The sequence below is a fragment of the Crinia signifera genome, chromosome 4 (assembly GCF_055691185.1).
Source record: "Crinia signifera chromosome 4, ASM5569118v1, whole genome shotgun sequence".
Taxonomy (NCBI): Eukaryota; Metazoa; Chordata; class Amphibia; order Anura; family Myobatrachidae; genus Crinia; species Crinia signifera.
Window position 1 is genome coordinate 300,391,554 of NC_139220.1, and position 22,279 is coordinate 300,413,832.

At 48.4% G+C, this 22,279-nt stretch overlaps 1 protein-coding gene across 1 annotated transcript in view; it reads left to right on the forward strand.

Moving 5' to 3' along the window:
• Nucleotides 1-2,567: 2,567 nt before the first annotated feature.
• Nucleotides 2,568-22,279, forward strand: part of EPOR (erythropoietin receptor) — a 33,801-nt gene continuing 14,089 nt past the window's right edge. Inside the window, exons 1-6 of the mRNA XM_083185226.1 lie at nucleotides 2,568-2,921; nucleotides 7,684-7,810; nucleotides 8,227-8,259; nucleotides 10,037-10,212; nucleotides 10,562-10,731; nucleotides 19,340-19,490. Coding sequence (XP_083041352.1) covers nucleotides 2,810-2,921; nucleotides 7,684-7,810; nucleotides 8,227-8,259; nucleotides 10,037-10,212; nucleotides 10,562-10,731; nucleotides 19,340-19,490 — 769 coding nt within the window. The 5' untranslated portion in view covers nucleotides 2,568-2,809. The remainder of the gene's footprint in view (nucleotides 2,922-7,683; nucleotides 7,811-8,226; nucleotides 8,260-10,036; nucleotides 10,213-10,561; nucleotides 10,732-19,339; nucleotides 19,491-22,279) is intronic.

Here is a 22,279-nt window from a genome sequence, read left to right on the forward strand (position 1 = left end):
GGGAAATTATATGTGAGAAGACTTACCTAAGTAAGAGGTAATAATAAATGTGAAGGGTGCTACATATATATTAAACAAACTAAAGGGGTGATGGAAAGTGTACGAGATGATGCCATGGAGCAGCCCAGCAACAGCAGCCCAACAATGAATGTGTTAAAAACAAACAAACATGTAGACACCAAGTGGCCAGTAATGATTCCTGACTGAGCAGCATATAATCGGGACAGCTGTATAATCCATAAGTGCACCACTATTATAATTGTAAATCCTCTCCACTCCCAATCTTGATCCATCCAGCGGGCTAAGTCGGAGAAGGAGGGTGCTCTGTAGACTGGTGGTCTGACGGCTGTAGTCAAGACACACCGGGCAGGCTGCTCGCAGCGGTCACAGTCATTTGGGCTCCGGCTCTCCAGTGGCGTGGGGAAGGTGTAAGTTACAGCAATGTCCGTTTCGCCTGCGCTGGGGCCAGCAATCAATGGATATCCACATGTGAGGTGCAATTGGCACACATTATCACAGGTCACCTTTGGGTTAAGGTCCTCAAAAACGCGTTTCGCCGTGCTCAGGGCGGCTTTGTCAATTCAGAATGAGGAATTCCTAAAACATTTTGTGCCGCCATACCGCGGCATCCTTTCCCCTCCCGGACGACGGCTGGGGGGGTGCACGGGGGCTGGGGGCAGCCCAGCAGCTGACCTTGGTGCTGGGCTCCCCCAGCACTGCAATATGTGTTTCCGTCGGGGATCACCGCGGTCCCGGCGCTTGGAGATGATGTCATCTCCAAGTGCCGCCTCGTCTACACTGCGGGTGGGCACCGCAGTGTAAACGGTGTAAATCCCAGATCTGACACGGCTGGGGTCCTTCGGATCCGGGATTTTTGGTGTAAAAGGGGTATAAATAAACCCAAGGAACATCTTTAAAACATATAATTAGATACATTGTAGCAAGAGACGAGCTCTGATATTTTTAAATACTATTCTCACCATTTTTTTTCATTTCTTGTATGAGCACCAAGTCTATGATATGTTACATGTGATTTTAACCTCTTATTTCACCTAGTAAAAACCATTCCCCCTTGTCTCTATAAAAAGAAAACAGTACAAAGGTGTATTTTTAATAAGTACATTTATTAAAAGTTACATTTTATTTCATTAAAATCAAATCAACATCACAATAATGTGTGCATTCAATTTGTGCAACCACTGTGTGCAATGTTCTTTGGTTTCCTTTTTTTATTAACAAACCAAACAAGCAGAACTTGGCAAATAACTCATGGTTGGTAACTTTGATTATGCTGTGCCAGGGCCAGCCTCATGAATGGGTTGTGGCTAGGGGTGTCACCTCTCCCGGATGACCGGGATTCTCCCCTTCATTGCCTTTCCCCAGTGTCCAGGGCAGTCAGTGACGCCACCACATCCTGACAGATGCACTCGCAAAATGATGATGATGTCATCATCTCGTGAGTATTTGCCCTGCAGCCCACGACCCGCCCACCGCTGGTCTGGAGTGCACGTGTCCCAGACTCTAATGTGGGGTACACACCACGACGACCCGCTCACGATGCACATTGTGAGCGGGTTGTCAGTGTTTCTTCAGACCCGGCTCACGATGATGCGGGGGGGGCACGACCCGCTCACGATGTGCACCGTGAGCGGGTCTGATCCGATGGCGACCCTCACCCGGCAGTATGGTCGTTATTCAGATCCTACCTGCAGCAGGTAGGATCTGAATAACGACTGACCGACCCGCGGGACCGCGCATCGGATCGGTATCGGTCCACACCAGGACAGAAAAGGGCCCAATCACCACACAATCTACATCCAATTGGTCGGAATTGGATCTAGATTGAGGGGATTGGGCCCTAGTCGTCCTGGTGTGTACCAGGCATAAGCATGCCTCCACTGCTGCGTGCCTGCCACGTCCTGCAGACAGCCTGTGCCTACATCTGACTGGATTGTCTGCAACTCTTTAGCCTGTGGGTGTCCTGGGCGGCCTCCTCTGCTGAACTCTACTCCACCACTGCCAGCTGCCCAGCGAGTGCCACAAAGGTATTGTATGCTCAGGTAAAGCAATCCATCAATGATGACATACATGGATATAATAAATATAACAGGCATATGAATACATGTCTGTATTAGACACCACGCCCGCTTTTTGAATAGACCATGCCCACTTTATTAGGCCACACCCATTTTTTACAGGAGTGTGTGCGCGCGCCTCGGCACGTGCATTAGGATGAGGGGGGAATCTCCAGGAATCAATGATGAGTGAGGTGGCAACCCTGGTTGCGACCAGAACTACTTCTGTTTTGACTGTTTTCCCATCATGCACTGGGTCCATGTATACCTGGAGAGGTAATCCAAATCTGTGGTGAGCGAAGCAAGCCCGCTAAGGTACAATACAGCTGCAACAAAATAATCTAACCTACACCTACGTAAAATCCAAGTAAGATAAAAAAGATAAGGGCATCTAACTGCTTCCTCCCTCATTTAACATCACATCCTACCCTTAATACAGAAGTGGATCTAGACACAACCCTTGTGAATGCTGCCTGTAGGTACACTGTACTTGTTCGCCATAACTCCAGAGCCGCCCTTATCTCACTGTGCAGATGCCCAAATGTAGCTTCATGTGCCTCACTCTGAGTGTCAGATACAGCAAAGCGGGAGGGAGTGTCAGAGATAGTCACCAAATGTACAGCAAAGGCCAAACGCACAGAACCTTCCCCAGCAGGAGCCACATGTATTATACATACAGACAGTAAGGAATAACAAGCTGGAAGGGGACACCCTACCACACCATCGGTGCGAGGATGCCCAGAAAATCCCAGACCCTTCATGGTGGGTCCCTGTTGCTGGCCGCTTGGATAATACTATGCAGTGGGACAGAGGAAAGCTTTAATCAGACCGCAATGGTACAAAGTGGTAAGTACATATAAAGTTGTACTAGACGGACTCAGTGACGTGCGGTGGGGTGAGGCAGGTGAGGCACAGCCTTTCCTGTCATACTAACGTATATGCCGGAGTTTTGAGTTTATAAAGTATGTCAAAAATACAAAAAATCTATGAAAAAAATCTTATTTTTATTATTCAAATAATTTTTATAGTCAAAACTCTGTAGTAAAAAGTCTATGGCAGGTGAGGCAGTGCCTCACCCGGCTACCTTGCCAGGGACACCTCAGCCATTTACCTCACCGCCCGTCCCTGCTAGAGAGGTGCAGGACGAAGCTTGTGTGACTGCAGGCACCTGCACTTCCTCCTGCACTCACTGTATTAGTGACTGGCGGCGGGAGTACAGGTACTGGGGAGGGCAAATTGGTGGGCACTTCCTGGGGCAGATTCATTTAGCTGGGAGGTTAATACTAGCCTGATTATCCGGCACATAGAGGTGAGCCAGGACCTAGGGAAGATAGTTGAGAGGGGCTCCATCTGTATGTATATATATATATATATATATATATATATATATATATATATATATATATATATATATATATATATATATATATATATATATATATATATGGATAACCGGTGGCAGAGTTTTGTAGGTTGTGGGCCCAAGTGAAAAAATATAATTTGGGGCCCTCTCCTTCACCCCAACCCAAGTTCACAATATACAACATGCATACCTCCCAACTTCTGTGATGATGAAATAGGGACACTCAGCACCCGAAAAGGGGGCGAGCGTATGCAAATGAGGGCGTGGCTTATGCTAATTAGCCGCAACCTCATTTTCGTACGAGAATAGACGCTGTGTATTAGATTGGGGGGTCTCCCAACTGCCACCCCCCCAGCGGGACAATGCCTGCCGCGGGTGGGACAGCGGGACAGGACCCGAAAATCAGGACTGTCCCGCTGTAATCGTGACAGTTGGGAGGTATGAACATGGAAGTGGGAGACAAGGAGAGGCGCAGAAGGTGTCAGGGAAGTCTTCAAAGTGAGATCTATATTGCAGTGTAAAAATAAATCAGTCAGTAATTTCCCTGCACAGAAACAAAATAACTCACCCAAATCTAATTCTCTCTGCACATCTGCCCCATCTGCAGTGCACATGGTTTTGTCCATTTGAGAAGGAATTTGCCTTTGTAAGTGAACCAGTATAAGGGCCACTGTCTAATGTGTACCCAGCTTACCATTACTTACACTTATTTTTGTGCAAGTGGTATGCTTAACCCTTTGCCAACATCTCTGTGAAAGATTTATTTATTATCTATTACCAGTTATTTATATAACGCACACATATTCCGCAGCGCTGTACAGAGAATAGTTGAACATCAGTCCCTGCCCCAGTGGAGCTGTCAATCTATATTCCCTACCACATGTACATGCGCACACATTCATTCTAGGGTTAATTTTGTTGGGAGTCAATTAACCTACCAGTATACTTTTAGATTGTGGGAGGAAACCGGAGTACCCGGGGGAAACCCACTCAAGCACATAGAGCATATACAAATTTCACACAGTTAGGGCCATAGTTGGAATCAAACCCATGACCACAATGCTGTGAGGCAGTAATGATAACCATTACACCGTCCGTGCTGATGTGCAAAATATCCGATTAAAATGCCAGCGTCGCTCACATTTGTTATATAAATTCAAATAATAAGCGTTGTATAGAAAAAGATTCTATTTCCTATATAAGGTAAACATTACGGGTCATTATGATGAAAAAAAATGTTTACTTGTCAATTTTCACAACTATTTTGACAAATTCACTTGGCACTCAAAGGGTTAAGCTGTAATTTTGGCGTGGCACATTACTGTAACTGGAGCGCAGAAGCTGTAAAACAAGGGCTCGGGAGATGCGGGGAAATGACCACGTTACTTACTGTATACAGCTTTACATGAGGCATAACGAGAGGGGAACTACAGTACTGGAAGCATTTTGCATGTTGAGGAGAAAAACGTTTTAGTACAATTCAGTGGGGAAAACATTGGTCACAGGCCGGTACTATTTGTGCCCCAGCGTTTTATCTATCACACCAGATGCCTGATGAGGAAGGTAGATAGACGCGTGCAGGGTGTTTGTGAGCTCCATGTGCCGTAAACATAGGTACGTGGTACAGAGCTACGTCTGGCATCTGCAATTATTATCGTTTCTCAAGGAAAAACAAACCTCCTACCGACAAAGATTTTGTAAGATTTTGGGCCCGATGTCTCATGTCATTTTTCAAACACAGCCTGTAATATGGCACTTAGGAGCTGATTGGCTGGTACTTTATCTCTCATTTTATTACTGCGTATGACCCGTGGTACACGTGTGTGATTCTGGCCAGCAATGAAATCCTGCTACTTTTTCTTTTTGCACAAAGTTCCCAAGGTTGATTGACAGTAAGCGGCGTCTACGGCAGGAAGCCAGTCATTTAATGGGAGTGCTAACAAAAAACGCAGGCATGCCAGAAATAAACACTAGGAGTGTCCGGGAAAACGCAGGTGTGCCCATTTAGTATGACTGCAAACACATTCTAACATTATGGCGCGGCACGAACACATCCCCTCACACGCGGCCACCCAAACGTCTGTGGATAGAAGTAAGTCTACACTTACTTTTAGCCTGGATGGAGATGGCCGAAAAGGGCCAGTATCGAACGTCTCGGTGAGTATGAAACTCGCCAAAGCCGGTTTCAATCCCCCCACTATTCGACACGGGGCCGAATTCGGAACCTGAATTGGCCCCATAGTTGCCTAAGTTCCCACATCCTGCAGGGGGGCTTCCATTTCAGTCATAAATCTCCTGCTGCCTTGCACTGACCTCCAAATCTCCCGGATTCTTCAGAGGTTCTTTACAAGGACAGTGATTTGCAATATATACTGATGACTCTTATTATCCCCCCTTAGGAAGAGATACAGCAGAATAATGATCATACAGGGTCTTTCATATCTGCGGTGTGTACTGACACATAGGCCCTGATTCAGGACCTCTCGCTAAGCAGCGCCTGCCGCCCGGCCAGTTACAAACAAGAAACCCCGTATTGCACACAGGAATGTCATACCTCCCAACTTCTAGAAGACGGAAAGAGGGACACAGACGCGCGGCGAAGGCGCGCGCCCGAAATGAGGGCATGTGGCTTGCCGGAAATGGGGAGTGGCCTATGATAGCGTCTTCCCCACGAGGTCACGCCCCCTTTTGCTGCTGTGGGGGCATGGCACAGAGGCTCTGTGAGCCTCTAGCCATGCCCCCAGCTCCCCTGGCTGTGGTAATAGACGCTGTGTGCATGCACACAGCGTCTACATAGTGCTGCTGAGTAGCTGACAGGGGGGACTCCCAACAGCCCCCCCCCCACCGCGGGACACTGCCTGCGGTGGGAGGGACGCGGGAACGTCCTCGAAAACCAGGACGTTCCCGCGGGAATCGGGACTATTGGGAGGTATGCAATGTTAGTATCAATACTTGCAAAACATCCCAAAATATATTGTTACTAATGTAATATAGAAATATCTTGCAACAACAAGCATTTAAGCATAGACACATCCATCTGTGGAGCTAGACACACCCTTTGGGCATAGTGGGACATGCCCCTCATCAGTGCATCCTGCTGTAATCTAATTAGAATAAAAAAAAAAAAAACGTGTCAAAGGACTGGCCGGCCTCTGATTGGTTAAGAGAGAGCACTCTCAGCCAATCAGAGGCCGGCTAGTCATTTGACTTTTTTTTTTTATTCTAATACACTCCGCTACCCTGCGTTCCTGTCTCACTGATCACCGCCCCAGTGCTCCTCACTGCCCGCTGCCGCTCAGCACCCGACGTCCGGAGGTAGGACATGCAGAAGGTGTGTGCCAGTGGTGCGGTAGCGCTGGCACACACCTAAGGATTGGACTAAAACATTGTTGGTGCTAAAAAGCACCCGCAATGTGCAGCTGACGGGTCCGATTGACAGATTTAACCTGCAGCAGGTTCAATCTGTAGGGTCCGACCCAATTTCCGTTGGATCGCGCATAAGGTTGGATGAGGTGTCAAACACATCCAATTTGGGCCGATCATCAGAATAGGGGAAAATCGTCCCAAATCGGATAAGTGTATGGAGCCTTAAGAGGGAAGAAGTTAACTCTGTGAACCGAGAATGTTTTGTTATATTAATTGCTAAAAAGCATTTAATTGTGTACGCTTGAAAAAGAAAATGGCATATATATAATCCCTACTCCCTGGAGTGTAACTGATAGCGAGGTATTAGTAATGTATATAGCTTATATTTAGCAATGAAGGTGGAACAGTTGTTCTATATTTCAGTGTATCCTAGCAGTAGGGATGGAACGAATATTGGCCAATGTTTGATGACCTTCACTCATTCCGTCTAATTAACCATCTTGAAATGTGTGGTTATACAAGGGGAGGAGCTAAATAATGTGAAATCATCAGCTTCGGGGGGAGGGGGGGGGGGTTTGCAGGGGTCTTTTGAGAGCATGCGGGTGACTTGCCCACCTTCCCAGGGGCAGGGAGAGAGACCGGGTTTTCGAATGCCTTCTGGCCATTACGGGAGAGTAGGCAAGTATGCCGTATGTATGTATGTATGTATGTATGAACCATGTGCCGTATCCCTTATCTTATGCTTTGAATCGTGACCTGTCTAGCTGATAATAATAAGGTTATTGCTGTAGTAGAAATAACAACAACATATTTGTTATGTACATACCTGCAGAGTTACACTTACACCTGCTACATTAATATACATTTCCTTTCTTACAGTGTACAAAGTCATTGACAATAAGACCGAGCTTCCCTTCTGCTTCTCCAGTAGCCTGAGCGATCTCACATGTTTCTGGGAGAGCAACTCGTCAGATGTCTCAAGTTACACATTGCATTATTGGACACCGTGAGTGCTACAGTTCCTGCTATAAGGGGCACAGTTCCCCGGATCTAACAAGAAGGGATCACAGTATAGACCTCAGATGATGGAGCCAGTGGAGGGAATGCTAGATTTATATAGGGGGTCGGGGGTGGGGTAGAGTGGGAGGTGGGTACAGAGCAGGGGGAGGAATGGGGCGGAGCAGTGTCCAGTGAGGGGGGCGGAATGGAACAGGGGGAGGGGTGAGCTTGGTCAGCCAATACAATGTAACCTTCTCTTTACCTGATCTGGGGGTCTGGTAAAATCTATAGCTATTGTAGTATGCATAGCCTGGCCCGGGACAGCCTACATATGCTGTATGTAATACCTGTGTTATATGATGGGTTTATTACACTGTACATTCCCCTGACATGTGTGACACCTGTATCTCTGTCCTCTTTCAGGGAACTCAATTCTCAAACATCACAGAATGACGGGTAAGATACCAGGACTGGATGTGGTATTATAGCCCAAGGTGTAATCACTTTACAACCTGAGTGTGTTTTCTATTCATGGGGGGTGCATGGGGCGGCGGGCCGGGGGTCCTGCCCATGGACCATTTCCTCCCGAATGTGCACGCCTATCTCAGTGGCCTGAGAGTCGCTCTGGATATGCGTGCATGGTCGGCGTCCATCGGAAGATGTGGGAGTTTCCCCCTGGCCAATGAGTGGATGTTTATGTAAAACATATATTTGTAGGCAGTGCAAACGAGCATGGCGTGAGATTGGGGGGGGGGGGGGGGGCTTTGTGAGTCACCCAAAGTAAGGTCCTATGGGCCTGTGTGCCTTATTCAGACCTGCTCGCTCAGCTGCGCATATTCGGAGCCCAGTGAGCAAGTTAACACAGCCCTGGCAACCCCCCCCCCCCGCCCCCGGCGGCCAGATCCCCCCACTACTAGCAGATGTGTACTCTGGTTCGCTGATGTCATATGGGGGCAGGATGAAGCGGCGGAGCGGCATCAGGGGTGGGGGAGGAGGCAGCGCTTGGAGCTGACGCTACTCCAAGTACTGTCTCCTCCATCAGTGTGAACAGGAACTGGGTCACTTGACCCACTTAACCCATTCACAGTGCACAGCAACCAGGCAATGAACCTGCATGAACCCGGTATTTAGGTGCAATCTGAAAGGGGTATTAGTAATGACAACTCCTGTTCATCATCTAGGTGGTCTGGGAAATGTGATAGTTAGTAATGACTACACCGGTGCTCCAGCTAGGTGGTCTGGGAAATGTGATAGTTAGTAATGACTACACCGGTGCTCCAGCTAGGTGGTCTGGGAAATGTGATAGTTAGTAATGACTACACCGGTGCTCCAGCTAGGTGGTCTGGGAAATGTGATAGTTAGTAATGACTACACCGGTGCTCCAGCTAGGTGATCTGGGAAATGTGATAGTTAGTAATGACTACACCTGTGCTCACTGTTAGTAATGACTACACCTGTGATCCAGCTAGGTGATCTGGGTAATGTGACTGTTAGTAATGACTACACATGTGCTCCAGCTAGGTGGTCTGGGAAATGTGACAGTTAGTAATGACTACACCAGTGCTCCAGCTAGGTGGTCTGGGAAATGTGATAGTTATGGGCCCCATACATCAGCAATTAATTGTGACAATCCTGAGATCTGGAGATGATTGCCACAATTAATTTTAGATGTGTGGGCTCCCGCTTTTGGCAATCCCAATAAAAGTTAATAGGGATCGCCAATCGATTGCTTAATCAGATTTTTAAACATGCTTAATAATCTGGTATTATCTGCAGATCTTTTTTATATGTGTGGGCATTCCCAATTCGTCTTCTTCATCTATTTACATTATGAACAGCTGAAATGACAATCGATTGGGCAATTTCCAGATATGAAGATGCAATCTTTAGATGGGAAAATCTGCCGATCACTGAAATAAATCTGTCATGTGTGGGCAAGTCAAATAGATTGTAGAATCCATTTATCTGGTCAAAAAAAAATCACTGGATCTGGAAATCCATTAATTGTGATTGCTGATGTATGGGGCCCATTACACCTGTGTTCCAGCTAGGTGGCCTAGGAAATGTGACAGTAATGACTGCACCTGTGCCCCAGCTAGGTGGTCTGGGAAACATGTGACCTGTTGGAAGAACTTGAGTTCCGGATTGGTCAGCCCTGGAGTAGACATGAGGGTATAATGGGCATAGGAAAGCATGCAGTGTAATATAACGTTACCATCTTTTTCTTTTCCAGATTGGAAACGTGTAACCTGACGGTGGTGCCAGCCTCTAATGACACATGGTGGCACATATGCCAGTTTCCGGAGGATCATGTGGCATACTTCGGAATGTCCTCCTATGATATATCAGTGATGGATAACCAGATGAACACCACCCTGTGGAAGAGAGAGTTCTACCCAGAAGAGATCGGTAAGAAACACGACACTTGGGGCCAAGGGCCTGATTCTGGTTCACTCGCAAATATCCTCTATGACAGAAGCCGGGTGCTGCTGGAGAATATCACATCATATGATAAAAACATGAATATTGTGAAAATTAAATTGTGTCCTGCAGAGCTTGCACTCTAATGTGCAAACATAGCCACATGAAACAGATAAGGAGCTACAGAGGGAAGGGGATTTTAGGGCAGAGATTGGTGTAAATTTGCAATTATTCTCTGTAGTATGGACGCTATAAACTGTTAATAAATACATTATACATGGCTACCGCAGGGGCAGCGGACTGTAAACTGATATCATTTCCATTCTTCTCTATGAAGTTTATCTGCAGCCATTGAAAATTGTCACAGTCATAGAGCAGGTGACTCCCATTGGACTGCTGGTCGTCATAGAGAACCCGTGCAAAACCTTTATTTTGACCAATGAGTTTGTGTATCAGGTGAATTATTCAACCAAAAGCGGAATACAGAAAACAAAGATGTTTGACTTGGTAAGTAATAAATACAGGCTATTTCCTGTGCATTATCCCTGGTGCCTAACCCTAATCCTCCTCCTAGTGCCTAACCCTAACCCTCCTCCTAGTGCCTAACCCTCCTCCTAGTGCCTAACCCTAACCCTCCTCCTAGTGCCTAACCCTCCTCCTAGTGCCTAACCCTAACCATCCCCCTAGTGCCTAACCCTCCCCTAGTGCCATAGGCGAATCTAGAATTATGGTAATGGGTGGTCCCAGATCTAGACATAATAGTAGGGGGACCTTTGCGTGACGTAGCCACGCGTCAAAAAGGGGGTGTGGTCTCATGGGAAGGAGGCATTGCATCACAAAAAGGGGTGTGTTATTACACTTTAGATCATACACAGTAATGCCCATTACACATTTTAGCAAACTCCGTAATACCCATTACACATAAAGCCACACGCCATAATGCCCATTACACATTGTGCCACACATCATGATGCCCATTACATACTATATAACAAACCGTAATGCCCATTACATATTTGCCACATAAGTGCTGCTTACCTACGTGCTCATTGCTAGGGGGTTCTTGCTTGATGGCACCATAGTACCCATTACACATGATGCCGCACACCATAGTACCCATTACACATGATGCCGCACACCATAGTACCCATTACACATGATGCCGCACACCATAGTACCCATTACACATGATGCTGCACACCATAGTACCCATTACACATGATGCTGCACACATAATGTCCCTTACACATGATGCTGCACACATAATGCCACTTACACATGATGCTGCACACCGTAATGCTCCTTACACATTAAGCCACACATTATGCGTAATGCCCCCACATACCGCCACTTGTAGCGTCCCTTAAGCAATGCCCCCAAAAGTGCCACTTACTGTAAATTTTTATATGAGCCTTCGCTGCTGCTGCAGGGAGAGATGGAGAGAGTGCAGCTGCTTCTATGGGGAGAGGAACAGAGCGCAGTGCAGAGAACGCTCCCACTCCCCTCCTGGTGTCCCCTCTAGCCGAGTGGACATTTGAAATATTGTGCGCGCTGTTGTAGTGCGTGACGTCGGGGGAGCACGCCGGGCGCCGGCACCACATGATTAAAGGGGGGGCGGCTGAGGTGAAAGCGGGGAGAAGAATTGGAGCGGAAGCTGCAGGGGTGACAGTCATTGACAGCTGGGCAGAGAGCAGGGGGCTGCCCGGCTATATTCAGAGCACTGCAGGTCATGGCTGTTTGAAATAATACCCCTTTCACAACAGAAAATGCAGGGATTTACCCGGGAATATGGTCCCAGGATCATGCAGGGACATTCCCAGGCTGACCCCTTATACACCAGCCTAGTCACGGCCGTGTGGGTGTACCAGCCCTAGTGCCTAACCCTAACCCTCCTCCTAGTGCCTAACCCTTCCCTAGTGCCTAACCATAGCCCTCCCCCTAGTGCCTAACCCTCCCCCAGTCTCTAATCCTTCCACTATTGCCTAACCCTCCCCCTAATGCCTAACACACTCCTTAGTACCTAACCCTCCTCCTAGTGCCTAACCCTAACCATCCCCCTAGTGCCTAACCCTCCCCTAGTGCCATAGGCGAATCTAGAATTATGGTAATGGGTGGTCCCAGATCTAGACATAATAGTAGGGGGACCTTTGCTTGACGTAGCCACGCGTCAAAAAGGGGGTGTGGTCTCATGGGAAGGAGGCGTTGCATCACAAAAAGGGGTGTGTTATTACACTTTAGATCATACACAGTAATGCCCATTACACATTTTAGCAAACTCCGTAATACCCATTACACATAAAGCCACACGCCGTAATGCCAATTACAAATAAGGCCACACACCATAATGCCCATTACACATTGTGCCACACATCATGATGCCCATTACATACTATATAACAAACCGTAATGCCCATTACATATTTGCCACATAAGTGCTGCTTACCTACGTGCTCATTGCTAGGGGGTTCTTGCTTGATGGCACCATAGTACCCATTACACATGATGCCGCACACCATAGTACCCATTACACATGATGCCGCACACCATAGTACCCATTACACATGATGCCGCACACCATAGTACCCATTACACATGATGCTGCACACCATAGTACCCATTACACATGATGCTGCACACATAATGTCCCTTACACATGATGCTGCACACATAATGCCACTTACACATGATGCTGCACACCGTAATGCTCCTTACACATTAAGCCACACATTATGCGTAATGCCCCCACATACCGCCACTTGTAGCGTCCCTTAAGCAATGCCCCCAAAAGTGCCACTTACTGTAAATTTTTATATGAGCCTTCGCTGCTGCTGCAGGGAGAGATGGAGAGAGTGCAGCTGCTTCTATGGGGAGAGGAACAGAGCGCAGTGCAGAGAACGCTCCCACTCCCCTCCTGGTGTCCCCTCTAGCCGAGTGGACATTTGAAATATTGTGCGCGCTGTTGTAGTGCGTGACGTCGGGGGAGCACGCCGGGCGCCGGCACCACATGATTAAAGGGGGGGCGGCTGAGGTGAAAGCGGGGAGAAGAATTGGAGCGGAAGCTGCAGGGGTGACAGTCATTGACAGCTGGGCAGAGAGCAGGGGGCTGCCCGGCTATATTCAGAGCACTGCAGGTCATGGCTGTTTGAAATAATACCCCTTTCACAACAGAAAATGCAGGGATTTACCCGGGAATATGGTCCCAGGATCATGCAGGGACATTCCCAGGCTGACCCCTTATACACCAGCCTAGTCACGGCCGTGTGGGTGTACTTGTGTGTGCACTGTCTCTACTCGATTTAACATATGTGTGTTTAGCGTCTCTCATCGTTAGCCCTTTTCAGGGCTGTAATTGTATTGTAGCACTGTTATACCACCCAGCACTTTAACTCTATTGCCCTACAACAGCAGCGGGTACATTCGCTGTTTGCCACTGCTGCTGTTTTACTGTAAACTTGCTAATGGACGCGATGATGACCAGCGTGACACGCTGACAGATTGACTCGCAAACTAGTTATATTGAGGCTTCAGTAAATGCTTGTCTGTATGTACTTTCACAGCAGCATTATATAAATATCGAGCCCAAGATCACTAACGTATTTGCATCATAATCAATCACTTGTATACCATCTCATGTCATAAACTATATACAAATAAGGTGGATACACTACTTCAGCTCATATCTGTCTCGTGACCTCTAGAAATACTCAGTGAGCCTGCACACCAACTGTTACAATTTCAAAACAGTAAGCATCTTTGAAATAAAAGTGTCGACACATTGAGACTATTACCGGTAAGCCAAATAGACAACAGATATGAGGAGTTGGTAAAACCATCATCTCATTAAAGTGCTAGCAGTTTATCCACACAACCTAGAAAGCAGTAACAAATGTAACAAGAGGAATTGTCCCACATTTGCAGTGGATACTGTTTAAAAAAGACGCAACAGAATACAAATATATCATTAAAGAGACTCACTGAAGACACACAAGCAAGTCCCCACATGTGCTGTTTTTAAACACGCACTATTTCTCACTTTGTTTGTCAATTTTTGTGTTTATTTTATATTTCGCAGTTTTTAGAATAAATCAATTAAAAGTTATCAGATTGAAGGCCCAGCGATTTGGGTTCGACTGAGATCAACCTCGAGCTTCAGTGATGCCGAAGAGGGAACTGGCAGCCGTTGAACTGGGTGGGGGTCGGAATTAGCGGGTCCCATGTTAGCCTAAAGGGAAAACGTTCCAGCTTTGCCTGGCCGTATCTCCGGTTCCCAAGGGGCTAGAGACACGGGGCTGGGCTCATTGGAAAGCCCCATCTCTGTGCACCCCCGGACCACCCCCTAGATTCGCCTAGTGCCTAACCCTAACCCTCCCCCTAGTGCCTAATCCTAACTCTCCACTAGTGCCTAACCCTACCCCCCCTAGTGCCTAACCCTAACCCTCCTCCTAGTGCCTAACCCTAACCCCCCCTAGTGCCTAACCCTCCTCCTAGTGCCTAACCCTAACTCTCCCCTAGTGCCTAACCCTACCCCCCAGTGCCTAACCCTAACCCTCCCCCTAGTGCCTAACCCTAACCCTCCCCCTAGTGCCTAACCCTAACCCTCCCCCTAGTGCCTAACCCTAACCCTCCTCCTAGTGCCTAACCCTAACCCTCCTCCTAGTGCCTAACCCTTCTCTAGTGCCTAACCCTAACCCTCCCCCTAGTGCCTAACCCTAACCCTCCTCCTAGTGCCTAACCCTTCCCTAGTGCCTAACCCTAACCCTTCCCCTAGTGCCTAACCCTAACTCTCCCCCTAGTGCCTAACCCTAACCCTCCCCCTAGTGCCTAACCCTAACCCTCCTCCTAGTGCCTAACCCTTCCCAAGTGCCTAACCCTAACCCTCCCCCTAGTGCCTAACCCTAACCCTCCCCCTAGTGCCTAGCCCTAACCCTCCCCCTAGTGCCTAACCCTAACCCTCCCCTAGTGCCTAACCCTAACCCTCCTCCTAGTGCCTAACCCTAACCCTCCCCCTAGTGCCTAACCCTAACCCTCCTCCTAGTGCCTAACCCTTCCCTAGTGCCTAACCATAGCCCTCCCCCTAGTGCCTAACCCTCCCCCAGTCTCTAATCCTTCCACTATTGCCTAACCCTCCCCCTAATGCCTAACACACTCCTTAGTACCTAACCCTACCCCTAGTGCCTAACCGCTCTCCTCCTTGTTTCTAACCCTCCCCCTAGTGCCTAACCCTAACCCCCCTAGTGCTTAACCCTAACCCTCCCCTAGTGCCTAACCCTAACCCCCCTAGTGCTTAACCCTAACCCTCCCCTAGTGCCTAACCCTCCCCTAGTGCCTAACCCTCCCCTAGTGCCTAACCCTAACCCTCCCCCTAGTGCCTAACCCTAACCCCCCCTAGTGCTTAACCCTAACTCTCCCCTAGTGCCTAACCATAGCCCTCCCCCTAGTGCCTAACCCTAACCCCCCCAGTACTTAACCCTAACCCTCCCCCTAGTGCCTAACCCTAACTCTCCCCTAGTGCCTAACCCTCCCCTAGTGCCTAACCATAGCCCTCCCCTAGTGCCTAACCTTCCCCCCAGTCCCTAATCCTTCCACTAATTCCTAACCCTCCCCCTAATGCCTAACCCTAACCCTCACTCTCCTCCTTGTATCTAACCCTCGCCCATAGTGCCTAACACTCCCCCCTAGTACCTTATCCTCCTCCAAATGCCTAACCATGCCTCTCCCCCTTGTACCTTACCCTTGTCCTAGTGTTTAACCCTTTTCCAAGTGCCTAACCCTCCTCCTAGTGCCTAAATCTAACCCTCCCCCCTAGTTCCTAACCCGCTACCTAGTGCCTTACCCTAACCCTCCCTCACCTCCTTGCACCTAACCCTCACCCTAGCGCCCCTACCCTCCCGTAGTGCCTACCCCCCAGTGCCTAACCTACTCCTAGTGCCTAACCTCCACCTAGTGCCTAACCCTAACCCTCCCCTAGTGCCTAACCTCCACCTAGTGCCTAACCCTAACCCTCCCTCACCTCCTTGAACCTAACCCTCCACCTAGCGCTCCTACCCTCCCATAGTGCCTCACCCTCCCCCCAGTGCCTAACCTACTCCTAGTGCCTAACCCTCACCCTCCCCTAGTGCCTCACCTACCCCTAGTGCCTAACCCCCCCTAGTGCCTAACCCCCATCTAGTGCCTAACCCTAACCCTCCCCCTAGTGCCTAACCCTGACCCTCACCTAGTGCCTAACCCTGCCCCTCCCCCTAGTGCCTTACCCGAACCCTCCCCCTAGTGCCTAACCCTCCCCCTATTGCTTAACCCTAACCCTCCCCCTAGTGCCTATCCCCACCCCTAGTGCCTAACCCTCATGTCGACATTATGCAGATTTAGAATTATCGACATCATGACTGTCCACATTGCGTGGTGTCAATATTAGGACTGTCAACACAAGAGGTGTATAACGTGACAGTTTTCCACCCCTGATTTATGATGATTTTTAACCATTCCTGATTGGCTGAGTGTATCTTGATCCCTCCCACTGATTGTACACAAATTATTACTGATGCTGCTGCAATCTGTTCACAGTAAATCATTGATATTTGCAGCTGGTCAGAAGATGGAACAGAAAGGATGGTTGTAATCATTTTCACCTGTTTCCATCTGTATTTTATTGTATTTGACATGGTGCATGCATGTTTATTAGTATTAATACCATTCCACACTATTAGCTACATCTGAAGATCCATCAATTCGCAGATATAACTACAGATTGTCCGGGCAGCATGTTCTCCATACCCGCCCGCTGAGCTGTCACTCACCAGTGGCTATTGGCTATCCTGGCGGTTAGCGGCTCACCCGTACACACGGCACAATGCACCAAAATATTTTTAGACATATTGGGCATTGGCTATGGTGCACAGCCAACGCGATATATCTGTGAACAACATCGTTCACAGATACATCGCTTGTACGCACTGGCTGATGGTGCATCGATATATCGGCCAGTGTGTATGCACCTTAAATCTATCAAACTACCTCTCCTGGGAAAACCTGGTGCATGTATCAATGATTTATCCTACCTCCAATAGGTATATTTACTATTGTTGTTTCCAGGCGTAACTCTGGCGCATTTACCCCTGCTCTCTCCTGGTGTAACCCTGGCGCATTTAGCCCTGCTCTCTCCTGGTGTAACCCTGGCGCATTTACCCCTGCTCTCTCCTGGCGCATTTACCCCTGCTCTCTCCTGGTGTAACCCTGGTGCATTTAGCCCTGCTCTCTCCTGGTGTAACCCTGGCGCATTTACCCCTGCTCTCTCCTGGCGCATTTACCCCTGCTCTCTCCTGGCGTAACCCTGGTGCATTTACCCCTGCTCTCTCCTGGCGTAACCCTGGTGCATTTAGCCCTGCTCTCTCCTGGCGTAAACCTGACACATTTACCCCTGCTCTCTCCTGGCGCATTTACCCCTACTCTCTCCTGGTGTAACCCTGGCACATTTACCCTTGTTCTCTCCTGGTGCAACCCTAGCACATTTACCCCTGCTCTCTCCTGGTGTAACCCTGGCACATTTACCCCTGCTCTCTCCTGGTGTAACCCTGGTGCATTTAGCCCTGCTCTCTCCTGGTGTAACCCTGGCGCATTTACCCCTGCTCTCTCCTGGCGCATTTACCCCTGCTCTCTCCTGGCGTAACCCTGGTGCATTTAGCCCTGCTCTCTCCTGGCGTAAACCTGGCACATTTACCCCTGCTCTCTCCTGGCGCATTTACCCCTACTCTCTCCTGGTGTAACCCTGGTGCATTTACCCCTGCTCTCTCCTGGTGTAACCCTGGCACATTTACCCCTGCTCTCTCCTGGCGCATTTACCCCTGCTCTCTCCTGGCGCATTTACCCCTGCTCTCTCCTGGTGTAACCCTGGTGCATTTACCCCTGCTCTCTCCTGGTGTAACCCTGGCACATTTACCCTTGCTCTCTCCTGGTGTAACCCTAGCGCATTTACCCCTGCTCTCTCCTGGTGTAACCCTGGCACATTTACCCCTGCTCTCTCCTGGCGCATTTACCCCTGTTCTCTCCTGGTGTAACCTTGGTGCATTTACCCCTGCTCTCTCCTGGCGTAACCCTGGCACATTTGCCCCTGCTCTCTCCTGACGTAACCCTGGCGCATTTACCCCTGCTTTCTCCTGACGTAATCCTGGCACATTTACCCCTGCTCTCTCCTGGTGTAACCCTGGCACATTTGCCCCTGCTCTCTCCTGGCGTAACCCTGGCGCATTTACCCCTGCTCTCTCCTGGCTAACCCTGGCGCATTTACTCCTGCTCTCTCCTGGCGTAACCCTGGCTCATTTACCCCTGCTCTCTCCTGGCGTAACCCTGGCACATTTACCCCTGCTCTCTCCTGGCGTAACCTTGGCGCTTTACCCCTGCACTCTCCTGGCGTAACCCTGGCGCATCTACCCCTGCTCTCTCCTGACGTAACCCTGGCGCATTTACCCCTGCTCTCTCCTGACGTAACCCTGGCGCATTTACCCCTGCTCTCTCCTGGCGTAACCCTGGTGCATTTACCCCTGCTCTCTCCTGGCATAACCCTGGCACATTTACCCCTGCTCTCTCCTGATGTAACTCTGGCACATCTGCCCCTGCTCCCTCTTGACTTGGCATATACCTGGCACATTTACCCCTGCTCTCTCCTGGCGTATTCCTGGCACATCTGCCCCGCTCTCTCCTGGTGTAACCCTGGCACATCTGCCCCTGCTCTCTCCTAGTTTAACCCTGGCACATTTGCCCCTGCTCTCTCCTAGTTTAACCCTGGCACATTTGCCCCTGCTCTCTCCTGGTGTATTCCTGACACATTTGCCCCTGCTCTCTCCTGGTGTAACCCTGGCACATTTGCCCCTGCTCTCTCCTGGTGTAACCCTGGCACATTTGCCCCTGCTCTCTCCTGGTGTATACCTGGCACTTTTGCCACTGCTCTCTCCTGGTGTAACCCTGGCACATTTGCCCCTGCTCTCTCCTATGTGCGATATGGCTGTATATGGATAACTGTGTACACAAGCTCAGCACCATATTGTTGTGTACTAGGAAGACATGACCAGTGTAATATGTTTTCAGTCTGATATCAGTGTATACACCTCTGTCATCTTATTAGATTCCGGCGGATAACGATGGTTATGTGAAGCTTTTCCTCAATGACCTTACTATACGCACTACATACACCGTCAGCGTGAGGGTCAAAACCAACAGTACCTTCTATAGCTACTGGAGTGACTGGTCTGTTACCGATTTCCAGACATCGAATGGTGAGTGTAAATGTTGGGAAGAAGGGGGACAATGGGCACTGGGCAAATTTGAATAAAGGTGGGTGAGAAGGCATTCTCCAATTAACAAATGAGAGTCACAATGTCTAATTGTGTTGTGGAGGTGCTCCCTGGGAGTAGGGGAAGTCAATAAGAAAAAAATTATCCAAAGGAGGATAGAAACAAAATCTCCCCGGGCGGGGCACTAGCCTTCTATAACTAAAGATATAACAGTTAAAAAGTAACTTTTAATGATTCTTTAATTAATAGTGGTCCAAGATATAGGGCCTTATTCTGGTTCACTCTGACAAAATCCTTCTTAGATGGACAAAACCATGGGGGTTATTCTAGTTCATTCTTTCTGACAAAATCCTTCTTAGATGGACAAAACCATGTGCACTGCGGGTGGGGCAGATGTAACTTGTGCAGAGAGAATTAGATTTGGGTGGGGTTTTACTTCAAAGTGAGATCTATATTGCAGTGTAAAATCATGCAGTCATTATTTTCCCTGCACAGAAACAAAATAACTCACCCAAATCTAATTCTCTCTGCACATGTTACATCTGCCACCCTGCAGTGCACATGGTTTTGTCCATCTAAGAAGGATTTTGTCATAAAGAATGAACTAGAATAAACCCCCATGTGCACTGCAGGGGGGGGCAGATGTAAAATGTGCAGAGAGAATTATATTTGGGTGAGTTATTTTGTTTATGTGCAGGGAAAATACTGGCTGCTTTATTTTTACACTGCAATATAGATCTCACTTTGAAGTAAAACCCCACCCAAATCTAACTATCTGCACAAGTAACATCTGCCCCACCTGCAGTGCACATGGTTTTGTCCATCTAAGAAGGATTTTGTCAGAGAGAGTGAACTAGAATAAGGCCCATAGACAGGAAATAGGACCTTACAAACAGACAAACAACATGTACAAGTATAAAACGAGAACGCAGTGAAATATAATGGCTTTCCAAAAATTCTGTACACCAGGATAAATGAGACAAATCAAAGGCTAAAATAAGTGCTTGTAGTAATCTCCCGGTCACTGGTACAGATAAAACACCAAAGTCAGCTGCCAAGTATTAGACTAATGAAACTGTGTCGAAATCAATTGGTAACATCACATACAAGAATCTGTCAAAATTGGAAAGGTTTCATTCCGATTGAGAAAGCCAGACGTGAAACGTACGTCTCGGACCCAGGCTCCCGCTGTGCACAATTTCTATGTGGGATAGCAATTTCACTGTTAGTTTTCATCATGTTGTTTGTCTGTTTGTAAGGTCCAATTTCCTGTCTATGGCCCTTATTCTGGTTGGTGCGGCCAGAGCCGCACACGGGGCTCCGGCCGCACAAACCAATCCCCGCCCACCCTACGGATCGCCACGGCCGTCCGTACACGGACGGCTGGCGATCCGCATAAAAATGGTGGAGGCGTACGCCTCCACCATGGTGGGAGCTGCCCCCTGCATTCGATGGTCGTCGACCATCGAAGGCAGGTCCGCACGCCCCGGCAGCTCCCGCAAGCTGAGACCACACGGACAATCGTCCGTGTGGTAGCTTGTATGGGGGCTGAAAGCTGACATCCGGCGACGTCAGCTTTCCGCCCCCATGAGTTGCGTCATGCCCTCATTACCATGCATACGCCCCGCGTTTGCATGGGAACGCCCATGAAACGCGGGGCGTACACATAGGGAAATGAGGGCATGAAGCCTCTCACGCCCCTATACGCCCCCTTTGCGGCGGACGAAATACGTCTGCGGCGAAGGGGGCTGCACATGCGCAGATTGACCTCTGCGCATGTGCAGAAGAAAAACATCGGCGGTACGGCCGCACGCGGGCCGTACCGCCCGAACCAGAATAAGGGCCACTATCTTGGACCACTATTAATTAAAGAATCATTAAAAATTACTTTTTAACTGTTAGTGCAACAAAAAGATTTTTTTTAAATAAAAAAAAAAAGCAATCAAAGGCGCTAAGCTTAATGATGCTCTCAATTACAGTGAATAAAATCTGATCACAATTTAAAAAAAAAAATGGGTACTTATGTAGTATCTGGGCTGCCGATTTTGTGATTGTATGCCTTACCTTAAGGCATACAATCAGATGCGATTCGATGCGATTTTGCATAGGATTCAATGTTAAGAAGGTCCTGTTCATTTCCCCACTATCCAAGTGGGCATAGAGTTGATTTTATATAGTGTGGCGAGCGCAGCGAGCCACCGAGCCTGAAGCGTGGCGAGCGAAGCGTGCCCCGCGAGGGGACGCATATTTCTTAAAAAGTATTCTGTGTCCCCTCGTGGGGCTCGCTACGCTCGCCACACTTCGGGCTCGGCGGCTCGCTACGCTCGCCACAGGTTTCTATCCAACTCCATGCCCACTTGGATAGTGGGGAAAGGCAAAGGACCCCTTTTTCCCATTGAATTCTATGTTAAAATGGACTCTGACCCTTTTAACATTGAATCCTATGGAAAAATCTTGACCATCGCATCGCATACGATTTGGTTGCATGCGATGCGATGCGATCCGATGCGATCCGATCCCTAAATCGGACGCCCAGATACTACACAAGTACCAAAAAAGGTGTTGTTTTGTGAATAAACAAAATAATTTCCTTCTATAGGTTAAAAGTCACCGATCCCTTGTTGGATTTGATTGTTGGTGATTTTTCCAACATGGCTTAATGTAGGGTTGAACAATCCAATATTTCACCAAGTAATTGGAATATGGAATTAAAACGTAAAATAACAATATGTAGTATTGTTTAAAAACCAAAGTGAAAGTCAAAGAAAAAC